A 17,801-nucleotide genomic window follows, 5' to 3' on the forward strand; every position below is an offset into this window, starting at 1 on the left:
AAATAACACATTAAACAACATCATACACAAAACTAATTTATATTGTTGTTGCACAACACTAACAATGTCAAAACAAAGACAGAATGTCATATGGGTTTGGAACAACATGAGGGTGAGGGTGAACTATCCCTTTAAGACTGACCGAGAGAGGACTCAGAAGCTGATGAGGATCTGTTGGCACTGAAAACCAGATCAGAGTCACTGTCGTCAGGTGTTGATCCCTGAGACACTGATGGGGAGGTGGGTGGACTGGCCTGCAATGTTCCTTATAAAGAAAAAGAATATCATTTATTACACTGGACATCTGCTGCTATTACAACAAAGCTAACTGTGCAAACTATGGTATGCCTTAAACCAGGGGTGTTCAAACTATGGCCTTTTAATAAACAAAACAGAATTTGGCCCACTATTGAGAAATGAAATGAAATTCATAGTGTGATCACTGGATGTCACTATTACATACAAATTCTTCCACTGCAAAAGAGCCCAACAAGAACTGGGAAAACCCCAAACAATGAACAAGAGCCATCTTATTTTAATATCAGTGGTGATATGATCTTTCCCAGTATAGCTTTTAAGTATTAATGTAAAATGTCTGTACCCAAAAATGTGATTTTGTGACCTAAAAAAGTGCTTTTCTCCTATTTTACTCAGTGATCTTTTCCTTATGAACTGTATCTAACAATTAAATTAAAGGGGTCATGTCATGGGAGATCAAAATTTCCTTTATATTTTGACATATATGAGGTCATTCTACTATAAAAACATACTGTAAATTTCAGAAATCAAAACCTAATCCCCAAAGCAATAAAAGCATTTATTGAAACCAAGCTGCAAAAACTACTTCTGCGACTTCCCTACATCACTAGGGGGCTCATCAACGCCTACTTTACATCATTGTACCCTTGGCCCCTCCCACTAGCGCTCAGTTCGTAAACAGAGAGAGAGAGAGAGAGCAGGACAGACAGGCCTAGTGTGGCCTACTAACTATTCCTGAACACCAAAGGAGACCCATCTGGACTATTTTGAATCATTTTTGTATATAAACATGCACTAGACAGACATCTTTGACCGTTGTCATGTATTTCGTGCCGCTTTTAAAAGAAGCAGTGTCAAGTTACAACTCTGAAAAGGAGACCTCCATTCTGTTTCATCAACTGCTCTTGCTGTTTTGAGCACAAACGTGTCCTGGACACCTTATGGTGCCCATCTGCACTTTTTTTAAATTGTTGGTGTATGTAAACATGCACTAGATGGACGTCTTTGACTGTTTTGATTCATTTCCGGCAATGTGAGCTTCAGTGCAAGTTGATAACTGTATGTGTGTACGTCTAGTTCATTGTGTTTTGGACTGTGTATGTGCATTTTATTCGGCTCATATCAGCGTGGATTGCATATGAACCAGTAAAAATACGATTCAAGCTTTGCAAAAGAACTGTTATTGAAGGATGGGGAAGTTACAAACACTTCTGGACCAGATCGCAAAACCATAAGTACCCAGTTTCATACATTAGTATTTAAAATGTCATGATTGTTTAATAGTTTATGGTGCTGCTGTGCTGAGTGAACAGTTTCATATATTCGGATGCAATGTGTTGGATGTGCTTTATGTGTAAACCCTGAAATGTAGTTTTATAATAAGCTTGGTTGATTATGATTATATGATTATATATTACTAAATTATGACTGTTTTGGTGCAAAAAAAACTTTACTATCATTATAAGTGGACCTCAGGGAAGATTATAAAATGACATAAAAAGAGTATGCCATGACCCCTTTAAATTAAATTTAAATTAAATTATATTAAAAATGTGATTAAATCAGAATTAAACCAATCAGAATTGCACATATAATAGTTTACAAACAGTCTGAATCCCACAGAGGCCATGCTTTATTAATATTTTCCAGTTCTATTTTCTTGAAATCAGGACTTATTCAACACCACTGTATACATTAACAGTGTTATTAGTGATTGAAATAAATATATGTAATTTCATTAACGTAGCCTATTAAAACCACATGAAGTTTTTAGGTTATGTATGTTAGTTTTGAGGTAAATGCTACTCTTAAAAGTTGACAAGATCATGTTTTATTTATTTAATGTAATTATTTCAAATGTACAAATGCAATTAAAATTAAGTCTTTTTCTTCAGGGAAAATGGACCAAAAATGTTGATGATTTTGCTACATTGTCTAAGAATCATGTTACTTTACCTGCATATTTGCTAATGATTTTTATGTGGCTCCTTGAACATATCGTGGCTATTTCCTGGTGAAATGAACACTATGACTTTTATTCACTTTCACACAAAGCACAAGTAAAACGGCAGATTATCAGTTCATCAGTTTCCATTACATAATCAAATCCTGTAAAGCATGCGAGTCGACACGTTAGCCGAAGGTGTCACAGAAGCACCACAAAATGACGTGCATTTTTCATCTCACATATGCTTTTATGACACTATCGGTTAGGGTTAGGTTTAAGGTTTAGGATAGGGAGGAAGGTTTGTTGATTTTTACCTCGACAGAGCATTAACCTTAAAAACCTCATCTGTTTGGAAGAACATTTAAATTGCTATTAATTTAACTTCCACGAAACATGTAATGTACCATGTAATATCATTTTGCAAAAATGTTGATTTCGCTTAATATTCATGAGATTCATAATGATCTATGTCCAATAAAGTGTTCTTTACAAATGAGAATGTCCCTTTCCCTAATTTCCCAATTGAAAGTAGCAAATCATGCTTCACACCTGTGATGCAAACTAAAGGTAATTAAAAAAGGGATGAGCCCTTCAATATTTCCTGCTTCAACTTCCTGTTTCAATAGGAAACACGTAAAACACTGCACTCCTCAAGCCATTTCATGTCTTGAAAAATAGTATTTACACTTTACAAGCACACCCAAGAGCAAAACTTGTCATTAAAACTCACATAATAAGCAGTAAAAACCAGTGGCATCTAGCCTTTTTTAAGTACAACATCTATGTGGGCTTTATGTTTGCGAAATCTGGCGAAAGGTTTGGACACTGCTGACTTAAACTAAAAAAAATAAAATAAAAAAACAGCACAATGTCAAACTTAATATCTTCACAATATTAAAGAATGTGTAAATAAAGTAGGCTATGTTACATAAGCTGTAATTAAAGATGACAGCATATTCCACTTTTGCTAAAGGGATCATAAGATATTAATGTGCACAAACTTTTTAAGCTGCCCCATGGTGTGAGTTTTATTTCTTACAAATGTAATGTTCTGAGTGTATGCTCATCATCAGTTAGAATTAAGTGGATTGAAATGAAAGGAACAGAGAAAACTGAAAAATAAATTTTTAATGCTGTTATGAATCATATAATTGGACTAACAGGGAATTCTTTTGGAACACTGGAATAAGAAAAGTGAAAATATTCAGAGTGGAGACATGGGAAAAAGTGGGACAAAAAGGCGGGATTCGAACCCGGATCATCAGCATGCCAATGCATTTTCACACCATTGTAACACCTTGAGCTTCTACATCGATACGTTTGGTTGCAGTTTATCATAAACTACTGTGTTTCCATCAAACTACTGGAGTGCAAATTGTCACCGTCAGTCTCTGCCCCATCGCAAAAAATTCAAATATGCTCGCCTTCATTTTACCAGGAGTGTACCCCAAAGAGATTTGTTGTGGCTGTCTTGAGCTTTGTCTCAGCAATGAGCTTGGTCTCAGCAATGGTGGGCGGAGTTATTGTAAATAGCCTTTGCCAACAAGATGGGCTATTTGCACTTATATGTACTGTATATATGTATGTATAATATACTGTATTTATATAAAAGTCAAATTAAATATATGTATAATAGTAAAATATAGTATTTACATAACAGAATGTAAAGTTACATTTACTGAATATTATTAATTCATATAAAATAACAAAAACAATGTATGCACTTTTTAATATTAGTGGTGATATGATCTGTCCAAAATAGTTTTAAAGTGTCAATGTTAAATATCTGTTCCCTAAAAATTTAATTTTGTGACCTAAAAGATTTCTGTTTTTTTGTCCTGTTCCACTTTCTGGTCTTTTCTTTCTCCAATGTATCTAAAAATCTAATCAAATCAAATAAAAAATTATAAAACAAATAAAACAAATGTAACATCCAATACAATTTTGATACCTAGGAAGTAACATCATTTGGACCCTTTCTATAGCATGGCGGGAAGACGAGTACATTACATCATGCCATTTGTTTGAAGTTTGTGTAGTTTATCAGTTTGTGATGCTTGTAGTGTTGACTGCATGTGTCAAGCTCAACCATTCAACCCTGTTACCAAAGTTTTTGTAAAAGAAAATGATCTTCTATAATATACGATAATATACAATTATTAATAACTACAAACCAACATTTGTGCCAATCTAGCTAGCCCCTGTGGAGTGACTTTGTAAATACATACCTAGTATCCTGAGTCGGTTTACGGCCCCGTGCAGAGTGAAGAAGGCCCATAAAACTTGAGATGAGTCGACACAGAACAGACGACCACGCGCCCCTCCATTAATACCGTGATGTACCTCCCCATTGGCCAGAAGAGTAAAGCTGAGCACATCGCCCGCCGCTGGCACAGGAAAACCCCTGTACACCACCCAGTACTCCTTACGGTCTAGAAGAACTTCCGGGTCAGCAGGAAGCTCACCCGCATTGAGGGTGCCTGGATCACAAGAAGTCATGCCAAACAGAAGTGCCCCAAAATATGGCAAGCCGAGATGGCCGACCTCCACATAAAGAGTCTCGCCCACGCGAACGGGCCTGTCGCTGAACATTAGAGTTCTGCTTCTGTTTAGAAAGTGGGTACACGCAACTGTGCGGTCATTAGAGAGGACCACGTCAGGGCCTCGCACCGGGTGAAAGTGTAGGTCAGTGTCGAGGGGCAAGGAGAGGCCATGGACTGCTCTCTGGGCGGTGAAGGCGTTGGATGGGGTGGAAGATGTGGAGCAGCAGGGGATGAGCTGGTTGTAGTTGCGGAGCTGTAGAGTGGCAAACTTTGCCGCGGCGGCCTGGTTGGTCTCCAGCTGGTTGTTGTTGTAATTGGCCGAATCATGGTTGCTCTGGGGCAGATAGGCACTAAGTCGAGTGGTGCTCAGATTGTTCGCGCCCACGCTCTCAGCAAACGTGCTCTCTGAGAGAGGAAAGAGAGGTCAGTGACTCATTACAGATTAAAACATATGAGGACACTTTAAATAATTTTGCTCTAATAACAAAAGTGCATCTAATGTCTCAGTGACAAATATTAGAGGGTGATTCTCACAGTAACTGTCAAGAATAGAGCGCAATATTCTGGTTATGGAAGTAAAAATCCCATTCATTTTTGCCATAGACAAATTAATTATTAACGATAACTTATTAACCTTTAAAGACAGACTGACCATGAACTCAGTGGTTGTTAATTGATGGCATATGCTTCTGTTGAAGCCAACAGTCCATGATTTTTCAACTTCATTTTTTTAACAAGAACTACACTACTCATGATCCAGAAGGGAAACAATCCACCAATCAGAGAATCACTCTTTCAAACTACCATACTTATATATTTGTATATATCTGAACATTTTACAATAAAATTGTAATACATCAAAACTTTTAATCAACTACTTGAATTGAACAGTTTTATTTATTTCAATCGTTTTTAATTCAATTACGTCATTCGCAATGCTTCACGGGATTGCAGTTCATTCCCTCATTAAAGCCATTAAGTACACAGTCTTTTACACTTTTGTCTGATTTTCAAGTACTTTTTTGCTTCAAATCAAAGTTTGTGATGTGCTTCACCCCAGAGCTGGTTGATTTGATTCATTTCTTAGAATGCGTCTATAAAGGTTTCAATGAAATCCCTACGGAAAAAATGAATGGGAAAAATACTTCTTGAACAAAGACGGCTGAAAATGTGGTCTGGCATTGTTGTGCTCTATTGTCCAGGTCATATTTCACCCCCCCAAAAAAAATCAAAATCAAAAATAAAAAATAATCTGTATATATACATATATTAATTGATTAATTAATTTTAATTGAGAAAACAAAGCCTAATTTTAAGAACTTTAACCTTTTTTTTAATTTTATTTGTGACATTAATTTGATCACATTTAAATAAGGGATAATATACAGTAAGCTGCTCATTACTTTCAAAGCAAACCCTGATAGGGTGCAAAGTTTATTTTGTAGGGGTTTATTTTGCGATAATGAGCGGTTTATTGTACCATCATCCTTCTTATGACATTGCTACTTAACTTAAATAAATGGACAAGAAATAAAATTGAAATGTTGAGTTGAAATAAGAAGAGAAAAATGAGAAGAAAGAGACCATAGAGTGATAAAAGGGACATGAAACTAGCACAGCTAAGTAGGAAATCTGTTGCTTGAGAAAACACTCAATAATACAGTTTAATGGTCATTAAAGTAAAATATTTGACTGTATATTGTAAATATATATTGAAAAAGTTTGAGAGAAAAAAAACTCAATTTAATATGATTTTTTAGAATTATTTTAAGTTGTACAGTACATTTGTAAAGTACAGTTATAAGTATACATCATGGTAGTACTATATTTGTAGTACATACTGAATTTATTTCATGCTGATTGTCCAGCACTGTCCGGACACAATGATTTTCATTACTGTATTATAGTAATTTGGTGGTGAATGTGCTTAACTGTCATGTCAAAAATATTATTTCTTCTTTTGATTTTGGAGTGAAATATGACCTGGACATTTCATTTTGAGATTCATCCCAGGTGTCAGGATTAAAGTATATTTTAAATTCAAAGGTTTCAATGAAATATAGAATGTTCTCTTCCCAAATTTCAAAGTTTAGTAAAATTGCAATGTTTAGTCAAATACCTAATTTATCTGTCTTGTTTTTCTGTCTATCTCTGTTAACCAAATAACTCTGAATAAGGTCTTTAGAGATGTTTTGTCTGAGAAGCGCTAACAAGGCTGTTAGACTTACAGTCTCTCCAATGTAAGTCTGAAACAATTAGTTGACGTTATCGCCGACAATAAAAAATTGTCTACAAAAATTTTCATTGTCGAACAGTCGTTACATTTAATGTAACATGAGATCATATGAAACGCTAATGATGACATGTGAGAGCAGCACTGCAGCTCATGCCTGACTGAGAGGAAGAAAACAGCTCACTGTCCAGATGCACTCTACTTTGCAAATTAAGTAAATACATAAGCAATCTCGTTGTGAAATAAGCGGAGCCAGAGCTGCCGCTCTGCTGATGCAAAACTTGCATGTCGAGCGTCTTTAAAGGAAACACCCCGGCATTACATCTTTAATGCAGTTATATTTAATGTGTTATAGTTTTATTAAAGTTCAAATAATAAGGAAGCAGGTCATGTAAATAACTACAAACTCTTAAACTGGCATTTCTCTGTGCGGTCAGCACCTCTTCTATGAGTTGATTGAAATTTGAATGCAGCTAGATTATAACATGATGGCTCGTGAGACTTATTGACTCATAATATATTTGTCACTGTGCATTTCTTATCGTGAAGAAAATTGGCAATACGCAGCTTTATTAATAAGAGAGAGTTTTTTTTTTTTTTGTGAGTTAAATATGGATCAAAGAGAACAAAAAAGTGAGAGAGGGTAGTCTTCGCCCCATTATACACTGCAACAAAATGCGTTTTGATTTGCTCTTATTTTGGCTTGTTTTCCAAAAATAATATCTAAAACTCATTTAAAACAATGTACATTTTCTTTAGCAGCTATACTGCAGAAGAAAAAAATTGTATCTGAGAATGTTAAAAATACAAATATTTAAAATATTTAAAAATCCTTTAAAAAAGATGCATTCACCTGAGAAGCAGCAGATAAGATATTTAAACTTGCTTTTAGAGGACAGATCATGAATATAAGCACTTGCTTACTACTTTACTGCACTTGCAGAAGTATAACAAAGTGAAAAAATACACTTATATTTAAGATACATTCTCTTAAAGCAAGTCTAAATATCTTATGTGTTGCTTCTCAAGTAAATGTATCTTGTTTTAAGGATTTTTAGACTATTTTAAATGGAAAACAAGACAAAAACTCTTGATAACAATAGGATTTTTTGCAGTTAATTTTTTACTGAATTAAACTTAATACAAATATTTTTTCCCCTTTAATTCAGTGAATGTCATTTAGAGGTATTTTACTAACTTTATTGTTAGTAAGCACATTTAATACAATCTTTTAAGTTGGGGCACAAGCTGGATAGTCGGTTAAGAGCTAATGATTAATCGTTGCAATAATCGCCGAATAGTTGAATAATCGTTCTTAGAATCATTAGATTAGTCAATTATCAAAATAATCATTAGTTGCAGCCCTACCTCAATGGCATGCACTGTATAATAGAGGTTGACCGATAGTGGATTTTTCCAATAACAATGTGATCTCAGTGATTTGGACCGTGGCATGATTGAGATTGAGAGAATTTACTCTGAATGGTGCCAAAAACAAAAAACATCCAGTGAGCGGCAGTTCTGTGGACGGAAATGCCTTGTTGATGAGAGAGGTCAACAGAGAATGGCCAGACTGGTTCGAACTGACAAAGTCTACGGTAACTCAGATAACCGCTCTGTACAATTGTGGTGAGAAGAATAGCATCGTATCGGCAACTATCGTCATAGATTTTTGCCAATAACTGATAGTTCGAAAATGCAACTATCAGCACCGATTAACCGGTAAAACCGATATCTCGGTCTACCTCTAATGTAAAATGCTGTATAAAGCTAATAGATAACATCTCATTTTCACATCTCGTGTTATCTGGAGTTTTTTCATACAACACCAATTTCCACAACAGTACAACCCATTGAAGAGACTGTAAGTGTATAACTCAAAGCCTTGTTTTCATTCCCGTCGAAAATTAAATATGGCACTGCTCTGAATAAGGTCCATACGTAGGTCTAGGTTCATTCATCGTCTCAAATAGGCTGGAACACTTTCTGCAGGAATATACAGCAGCCCTGACCAAATATGGTCAGACATCTCGGCAGACAGAAGGTAAACAAAGTCCTTGAGCTTTGGAGAGAAAGAGCAAGAGAGGGACAGAGACAGATAGAAAAATGAAGGAAGAATTCAAGGACTCCCATTCTCCGTATTGGGGCTATTGTTGGATATTTAATCCTCAAAATTTTGAGGCTGCAGGATTCAGCTGGCTGGACTCAAAGCCATCAGTCATTCAGGATGAGAAAGTGAATCAAGGCACAACATTCGTGGTATTCAGTGCTGGCTGTGGGGCCTCTTGGACACAGTTCCAACAAAACTGTGAGGCCATTATCTAATCATGTCTAAAATGAGCTCTTGACAATGCAGTAATTCAAACAATCTGCTTTAGAGGATGTCTACTAGCTCTTTCATTGATGCCACAGTTGAACTGCAGTTAAATTGATAGATTAAACATAAATGAAACTTCTGTCATTATTTACTCCCCCTCATGTTATTCAAGCCCCACTGGAGTTTCTCACAAAAGGAGAATGTTTAGGGACTAAACTTTAATTGCATCGGAAAAAAAGATGCAATGAAAGTGAATGGTGACTGAGGCTAACATTCTACCTAACAACTCTTTTTGTGTTCCAAAGAAGAAAGAAAGTCATACAGGTTTGGAACAACATGAGGGTGAGTAAATAATGATCAAAAGTAATAATCCCTAATTGCCTTTGCAAACACCTCTAACTATCATGGAAATACCTTCAGCTTAATTTGGAGTAAAGCCTGAAGTGTCATAACTAAGGTGACATATCCCAGATGACACTTCTCTGGCCTACTTGGAGCTGCTACAGTTTATGAAATCATATCAAACTAGAGCAACTCTCGATAGCTTTTGGAAGAAGACTTGTAAATAATCTGTAGAGTGTGTTGACTGGAGTAATTGATGATTTCTGCAACATTATAAAAGGAGGACTGAACTACAGTGGGGTGCAAAAGTCAGTTAGTGGAAATATTTCTCTTTTATAACAACCTTCATTACAAATTATACTTTCAGCATAACAATTTGGTTGAGATTTTTATATGAATTTTAGAATTTCTTAGTATTTGTTACATGCCCTTTTTGCTTAAATAACAGCATTTACAGTTCACACAAACCTCAAAATCAAAATCTGATGATCAATGTTATCCAGCATTATTTGAGAATGTTTCAATGACCATATTGTGTGCTCCAATTGAAGTAAAGAAATCTGACTTTTTGTACAAAGGAGTTAATGGATGTTTCTTCAACTTCGGGCACTTTCATGTCCCAGGGGTTGAATTTAATAAAGCCAACAGATTGCAACTTCTTTGCTTATTGTTATATAATGGTTTCATTAAAACTGAATTGAAAACGTATTAACAAGCCTTCATCATTTATTTTTTGGTACTTTTCAAATGCCCTTTATGTATAAATGTGACTGTTTTAGCCTTGTTTATCCTTTTTAGCCATGTTTAAAACTATGATAATCTAAATAATGAGTGAACATAAAACATTTCAATATTTATTGTTTGAAAATTATTTCTATACATTTTTCAAAAATTACGCCTGTCCCACAGTTGTGGCTTCATCTCCAGCACACCAAACAATTTTGCCCCAAATACATTTTTTTACAGTATGTATTATTAGGGCTGGGTATTGATACAGATTTCCAGATTCGATTTGATTCCAATTCACAAGCTCTCAGGTTGGATTTTTATTCGATTTCGATTTGATATAGATTCATGTGGGTATATTTTAGTTATAATGTCTCTTTTGCTTACATATGAAATAAATTCTCTCTCAGCTAATGCTGTGAATTATACAGGGGATCTTCTAACTAGGTACAATATATAAATATTCATTTTATTAATGATATTTTTTGAGTTTTTCATCATTTTGGTCACATTTTAGCTTTTTAAAAATGAACAAATCAATGTTTTTAATCAATAAATATGATATTATAATGCATATATTTTATTTTTGTTACATGTTTATTGTTTACATTGAGTTGTTGAACACGTGCAAAAAATTGGTACTGTCTCTTTAAGGAAACCCTCTATTTCTGTAAACAGCGTCTTTAAATGAGCGTACCTTAAGGAGAGAGACTCCAAAGGGCTTTATCTCATCTGTGATATGCCTGATTAGAATTAAATGTTTATTTTTTTGTTGTTTTTGATAAACAACTGACTATAAAGAACAGATTATTCATTGACAAATTGGTTGCGTGGATCTCGTTTTTGGACACACATTACACGTAATTTTTACTCTCAACATGCAGTGAAAGGATCTCACTGCTGAATACTCCACCACTATACAACACAATGAATTCACTGGTGAGTGAAATCTAAACATTTACCAGCCAGTTGCCTAATACAATTTTAGTCGTGCAAAATTTGATTGGAAATGTGAGCGATTTCCTCTCATTGTAGAGGAGGGTTGCACATAGAGTAAAAGATCGATCTTGGGATTTAAGAATTGATATCGAGATCGTTCAAATGAAGATCACGTTGCATCTGGAAATCGATATTTTTACCCACACCTAGTACTTGTTAAAGGTGCACTCAGTAATTTTTTCCTCATTAAAAAAGTTCACCTCCTAAAGACATGAATTTTTCAATGAAGGTACACACATCACCACCGCCACTCGGCGTCTGTCGGCGGCGCCCAGCTACGACTCTGGAGGCTGTTCAAATTTCTGAACATATTTCGCATATTTTCCATTAAATTCAACCTAAATCATTATCAAAGGACATCGATTATTTACTTTAGCGTTCTCCATTCTTGAACAAGGGAAAAAAACTTGGTAACTTTTGTGTGTACTGTCTGCAACCTGAATCGCATCGACGTGCCTCGTGTTTGATACCTGTGCCGTGTCCAAGCCGTGACGTGGCACTTCTCGTCTGGTGTGCGACCAGAATCACATGACCAGTTGAATACTACTCGTTTAATCTCAGTAACCATCCTGTTATCTGACACTTTCACTCATTGATTAAAGTAATCATGGCTGACTGTGAATACTAAATTTCTACAATGGCATCTGACACTGAAAACTATTGATTTTAAATGATGCTGCATCCATGCCACTAGGGGTCAGTGTAAGTCTAAGATGACACAAAGACAAAAGTTACTGAGTGCACCTTTAAGTGTTGTGAAAAGCATGCTTGAGATGTAATATGAGAAAAGCGATGTTTGGAGAAAATTCAAGGTAAATATCACTTGTGAGCAGAGTAAATCTTTGAGCGTCAAGCTATGATTTTGCCAAATCACGCAAAAAGTGCTAAACATTATTTAATTGTGTGTCTTTTGGATATAAAATGTAAGCTATGAAATTAGCCTTACCAAAACAATGGAGGTGGCAATTTTATTTCAAAAGTGTAAAAATTTCATTTCAATCACCGTCATTTTCACCACAAAATTCTATGAAACACAATACAGAATTTGAGACCTGCTGAAATTTTTACAGGGTTGCTGCAGAGATTTTAAAATCAAATGTAAGACTTTTTAAGACCTTTTTCAAGACCTGAACAAATAAAATTAATACAGTATCCCCATACCAATACAAACCTAATATAACCTCTAAATAAATCATGTATCACAGCCTCTTATTTAAACAGGCAGGGACACACATTCAACATGGCCTTAACATTGCTTTTCAGTAAAACAGGGTAGGATATATGCAAGTTTAAAATACTCAAGATGTGTTTTCCACATATACAGTATATCACATTAAAATTTGTTTATGTATTATAATAGTAAATACAAATTAAAGGTCAACCGATGTTGGATTTTGCTAAGATAATTTGTTAAAAGAAAGAAAAGTAATCTGCCAGTCATTTTGTTTTTAATTGGTAGCCTATATTAAATGTTCATAGACTTTCCTTCCTGTGATGGGGATTGCCAGACAGAGGCTACAAGAGTCGATCGATTAATTGAATTAATATATACCAATAACCAGAAAAAAAAAAAAAAAAAGAAAGAAAAAAGGACTTTTAACTTTAAAGGCTGAAATACACCAGGGACTCTTATTTTGAAATGTTTGCGCTTCACTGCTTCCAAATGCTCATTCAAACAGATAAGGGAAATAAAATGTGCACTCCTACAAAAATCACAATATAAACAGTTAAAAGTAAGCATTGTTATATTTCATCAACACTATATCATCATCAACAGTTGATCTTTAGTGATAGTTTGTCATAAATATCTGATTTGCGAACTGTTCTGCAACAGCTGGAAACTCTCACAAGCCCCCCCCCACCCCCCCAAAACAGTGACATGTTTTCACTTTGAAGGACATAGCGCATGCATTTATTTAATTAAATTGTATTCTTTTGAAGTTTGATAATCACATTAGGTCATATCACGTCTTTCCGCCCCCAAATTTAAGACCTCTTTAAATGATTATTAAGACTTATGTTGTATCATTTAAGATATTTAAGACTTTTTATGGCCTTAAATTTTGGAAAACTGAATTTAAGACATTTTTAGACTTTTTAAGGATCCGCAGTAACCCTGTTTTCTGACTTTCAAAAAAATGACAAATCTCCTGTGATGTATACTAGAGGTCGACTGATAGTGGATTTTGCCGATAACCAATAACTAAAGTGGTGGGAAAGGCCAATAACCAATTAATCGGCCGATAGTTTTTAAAATCGATTTATAGAATGTAAAAGAAAAATATTATTTTGAAATGATGAAATGTAAAAAATAAAAAAAACTATCGCAGATATCGCCTTCGAATTGTGCCGATAACCGATAGTTCCAAAAAGCAACTATCGGCACCATTTAATCGGTAAAACCGATATATCATCTACCTCTAGTACATACACTATTAAACGTTTAAAAAAAAAATATTGAGAGATAAAAAATGTTTGAGCGAGACTTTACTCTTTAGAAATCCACAGAGCTAAAAGTGGCCAAAGTGAAAGAAACCCTAACATGGTCAACATCACGATGAACGTCACAAATGAAATGTCAGCAAATTTGTACCACTAACCATGTTAGCGCCTTTGTACAATTGGTCAGACTTCTTTACTTCCATTTTTTGCACACAAGATGCTCTTTGGAACAATCTCAAATGCATGCATGCTGTCACAGAAGCAAAGGCAGACATACCAAATACTGATTTTTCAACCTTTTACTCAAATTGTTATTCTGATAATATAATTTGAAATTAAAATATTTGTATTAAATTATTAAAGAGTGCAAAATGGAAGCAATTTCACAAGTAGACTTTTTGCAACCAACGATAAATAAGAATACTCACCTAGCAATGTAACTTCTTGTGTGATTCCATAGATGTCTATGATGGCCCAGAGCGGACAGGAAACACTTAGACCGCAGTGGAAGAGGATGGGCTCTCCATCATTGATGCTGTAGAAGACCCGCCCGTGTCGGTCAGCCCAGAAGGCCAGAACATTGTCTCTCATGGCCAGTCTTTCTGGCAGGGCTTTGGCCCAGTATCCGGGCCTGGTCACCAGGTCAGGGCAGGCATATTTAGGAATGTCAGCTAAGGCAAGTTCGCTAGGGTCTAAACTGGTGAAACCAAAGCGTAGAGCCCCACTCCAGCCTGTGTGGACTCCCGAGAGATGCAAACGCACCTTCTCGTACAAACGTACGGGTCGTTGACTGAAGGTGATGCCATTACAGAAACTGTTCTTGCGCGTGGCCCGACGCAGTTGTGCGTCCAACCGGATGTTTTTGCCCTTGGCGTGGGGGTGAAAACGGGGCGACTCATTGCTGATTGGTGGGGCAGATGTGTGGCGGTCCACTCCACTGTTGGAAATAATGCAGTACTGGCGGTTGGCCACAGGGCGGTGATGTAGACTGGCATCTGTTTGAGCAAAGCAGTAGAGTACATTAGAAATATTAGTCACAGGGTACTTGTGATTTAAAATAAACAAATGGCAAATATGATTAATGTATCAAGTCATTTCCAATTAAAGTCTTAAAGCAAAATGGTGACATATCTGATACAAATAAATTCTGATATTCATGTACATTTTTTAACCTTTTACTAAAATTGTCATGCTGATAATATTATTTGCAGTTCAAATTTTTTGTATTAAATTAGAAAGATACAAAATAGATGCATTTTAATAAGTGGCCTCTGTCATTTGGATCTCACTACTCAAACTGATTTAGTAAACAGCATAAGAGCATTGGTGTTCACCACAGACGTCTATAACATAAATCTCTCAAGGGCACTGAAAAGGCATTATTCCAAGAAACGAGAGCATACAAACAGCAACACTAAAGAGTATGATGGTGACAGTGTCGACAGTGCACCCATAAGTCACTGTACATACAGCGTTATCAATGTAGAGCAAATCAACAGCAGTAAATCTTTTGTACTGTGTGCATGACCGCTTTCTCAGTACAAATACTAAGTAATGTGAACATACTTGAATCTGATCTGCCACTGCCATTGTGAAACTGGATGAATCTCACAACTCATGAGGAAATGTCCAGGTCATATTTCACTCCAAAATCAAAAGCAAAAAATATTTTGGGAGTTATATTTTGCATAAAGAGAAAAAAAGCCTATTTTTTTATCAATTAAGTTCTTTTCTCATCACAATGCAAGAAATCTCATTCGTATTACTGTAAAATTCATGTAGAAATTAATGCTGTCTAGACTTTATTTTTATTAAAATTATACCGTAGGTTACACTTTACAAAGAGGTTCTATTTGTTAACATTAGTTAAAACAGTAGTTATCATGAACTAGTCTTAACAATGAACAATCATTTTTAAAGCATTTATAAAAAATGTAATTATTTATTGATAATTCATGTTAGTCCATAATGCATAATGTTTACATATATAACTTTAATGTTAAAATGTATAAGACAGTATATGTTGGATTTAACATTAAACAAGATTAATGAATGCTGTGAAAATATTAGCACTGTTAATTAATGTAGGGTATATTAACAAATACAACCTTTGTAAACATTGTAAAAGTGTTACCAAATTATATTAAATGTTTTAAGCTTTTTAGTAAAATCAGCATTTGTTAAATTTCTTACAAGAAATACTATCATTATGTATGCTTACAAATGTACTTTAAAATTAGATTAAAAACAGTCGCAATGCAAAAATCGCTATGGTCCTAAAAATACGTGTCATTTTATTTATGCACACAAAAAAAAAAAATTCTATTGATTTTGCCGTAAAATATGACCCAGACGTTTCTTGGCGGTTTTCGTGAGATTCACCCAATTAAAACACATCCTCATTCCACTAAAAAGTAATCAATATACGAGACGATTGTATGCGAAACATGCTAATTAAATTATAAATTCCCATTAAGTTCTTCCTTTGTTGTACAGTAGTGTTTCGTTTTTATATTTGATTACTTGCTGAGTACCACATTTCATTAAGCACTGATTTGATTGGAAGATATTGCTTGCTACTGTTTATTTACCAATTTTCTCTGATCTTTGTACAGACAATCAGTGAAATGTACCATGCCACATTTCCCATGTTAGACATTATACCTAATTACATATAAACTATGATACTGCCATTAAACATGCAAGCGAAACATATGTAGCATCTGTGCTTTCATTTGTCAGGGTGTGTCACAGTTATTGTGATTTTCTGTGTGAATTATTGTGGATGTACTCAGCGTACCATCATTTTGACTGAAAATTCCATTGTCCTTCAGTGAAATATACACTGTTAGCGCTCGTTTTTTTTTTTTTTTAAACAAAACTTGTGTGAAACATGACATGCTTCATATTTCTTGACAGAAAAAGATTGCGGTTGTGAAAATGATACATAGAATGTATGTGAAATATATAGAACTGTTTTCCATTAAGTCAAGTTGCTTTCCATAGCACTGCATTAGAGTTTATGGACAGGATGGAATTGCAGGGCTGTAGTCGAACAGTGTCTTCCAGAAACAGATCTAAGACACAAGTCATAAAATACCACAGTCACCTCCTTACATTCTGTAATTAAAGGAGCTCTCCACTGATTTGTGTATAGGCTGAGGAGCAATGATCATAAACTCCTCTCGTGAAGCAGAGCGTGCTCTTTCCTGCCTTCCAAATATAGGCCTGCGCTATCCTATCAGAGCTATGGCTATTGACAATGCAACTGGCCAGTTCCTTGACTCCAATCTCCAGCACACACACACACACACACACACACACACACACACACACACACACACACACACACACACCAGAGGCCATTGCTGTGTCTATCCCATTAAGTGCTCATATACAAACAGTATATCAGTCGCAGGCTTTGTGATGGTTAGTTGGTTGTGTAAGCAAATGCAACAAAATTGCACACCTGGATAAAAATGATTAAATGTTTTTTTTAAAAAGAATTTTAACATCAGAATAATAATATAAATTACACAATCACAAATTACAGTTTGTCAAATTGTTTTTGCATAAAGGCAATTATGCATTCAAAAGTTGAAGGATACATACAAACGATTTAGCCTAAATGAACAGTGTCAACATCAGCCAGGTCAACTAAATTGCAGGCATTTTCAATTACTGGTTAGGTAAATATAGTGTAAAATAATCTTTTTATTTGCTATAATTAAACTGGTGGCCTAATATTTATATTGGCCATTGGCCTGCCTGCTCTACAGATATATTAGTATCACTGTTTAAAAGTCATATTGGTCGACATCCACTTGTAACCTTCTTTGTCAAAATAAACCTAAATACTATTTTGAATAATTACTTTTGTAATATTGTGATGAAGCCAGAGAATAAAGCTCCAAAAAATATATTTATGACTACATTAGCCATGTCTCGCTAGAAATTAGTCAAATATAGCTGTACATTGATGCAAGGCTTACT

The 17,801-nt window shown here is 35.1% G+C and overlaps 1 protein-coding gene across 2 annotated transcripts in view; it reads right to left on the bottom strand.

Moving 5' to 3' along the window:
* Positions 1-17,801, bottom strand: part of LOC127412846 (E3 ubiquitin-protein ligase NEURL1B-like) — a 62,876-nt gene that overhangs the window by 3,873 nt on the left and 41,202 nt on the right. For both annotated transcript variants that reach the window (XM_051649516.1, XM_051649517.1), the window contains exons 2-4: positions 14,237-14,803; positions 4,435-5,154; positions 143-265 (exon numbers count right to left, since the gene is read on the bottom strand). In XM_051649516.1, coding sequence (XP_051505476.1) covers positions 143-265; positions 4,435-5,154; positions 14,237-14,803 — 1,410 coding nt within the window. The remainder of the gene's footprint in view (positions 1-142; positions 266-4,434; positions 5,155-14,236; positions 14,804-17,801) is intronic.

The sequence above is a fragment of the Myxocyprinus asiaticus genome, chromosome 22, assembly GCF_019703515.2.
Source record: "Myxocyprinus asiaticus isolate MX2 ecotype Aquarium Trade chromosome 22, UBuf_Myxa_2, whole genome shotgun sequence".
Lineage (NCBI taxonomy): Eukaryota > Metazoa > Chordata > Actinopteri > Cypriniformes > Catostomidae > Myxocyprinus > Myxocyprinus asiaticus.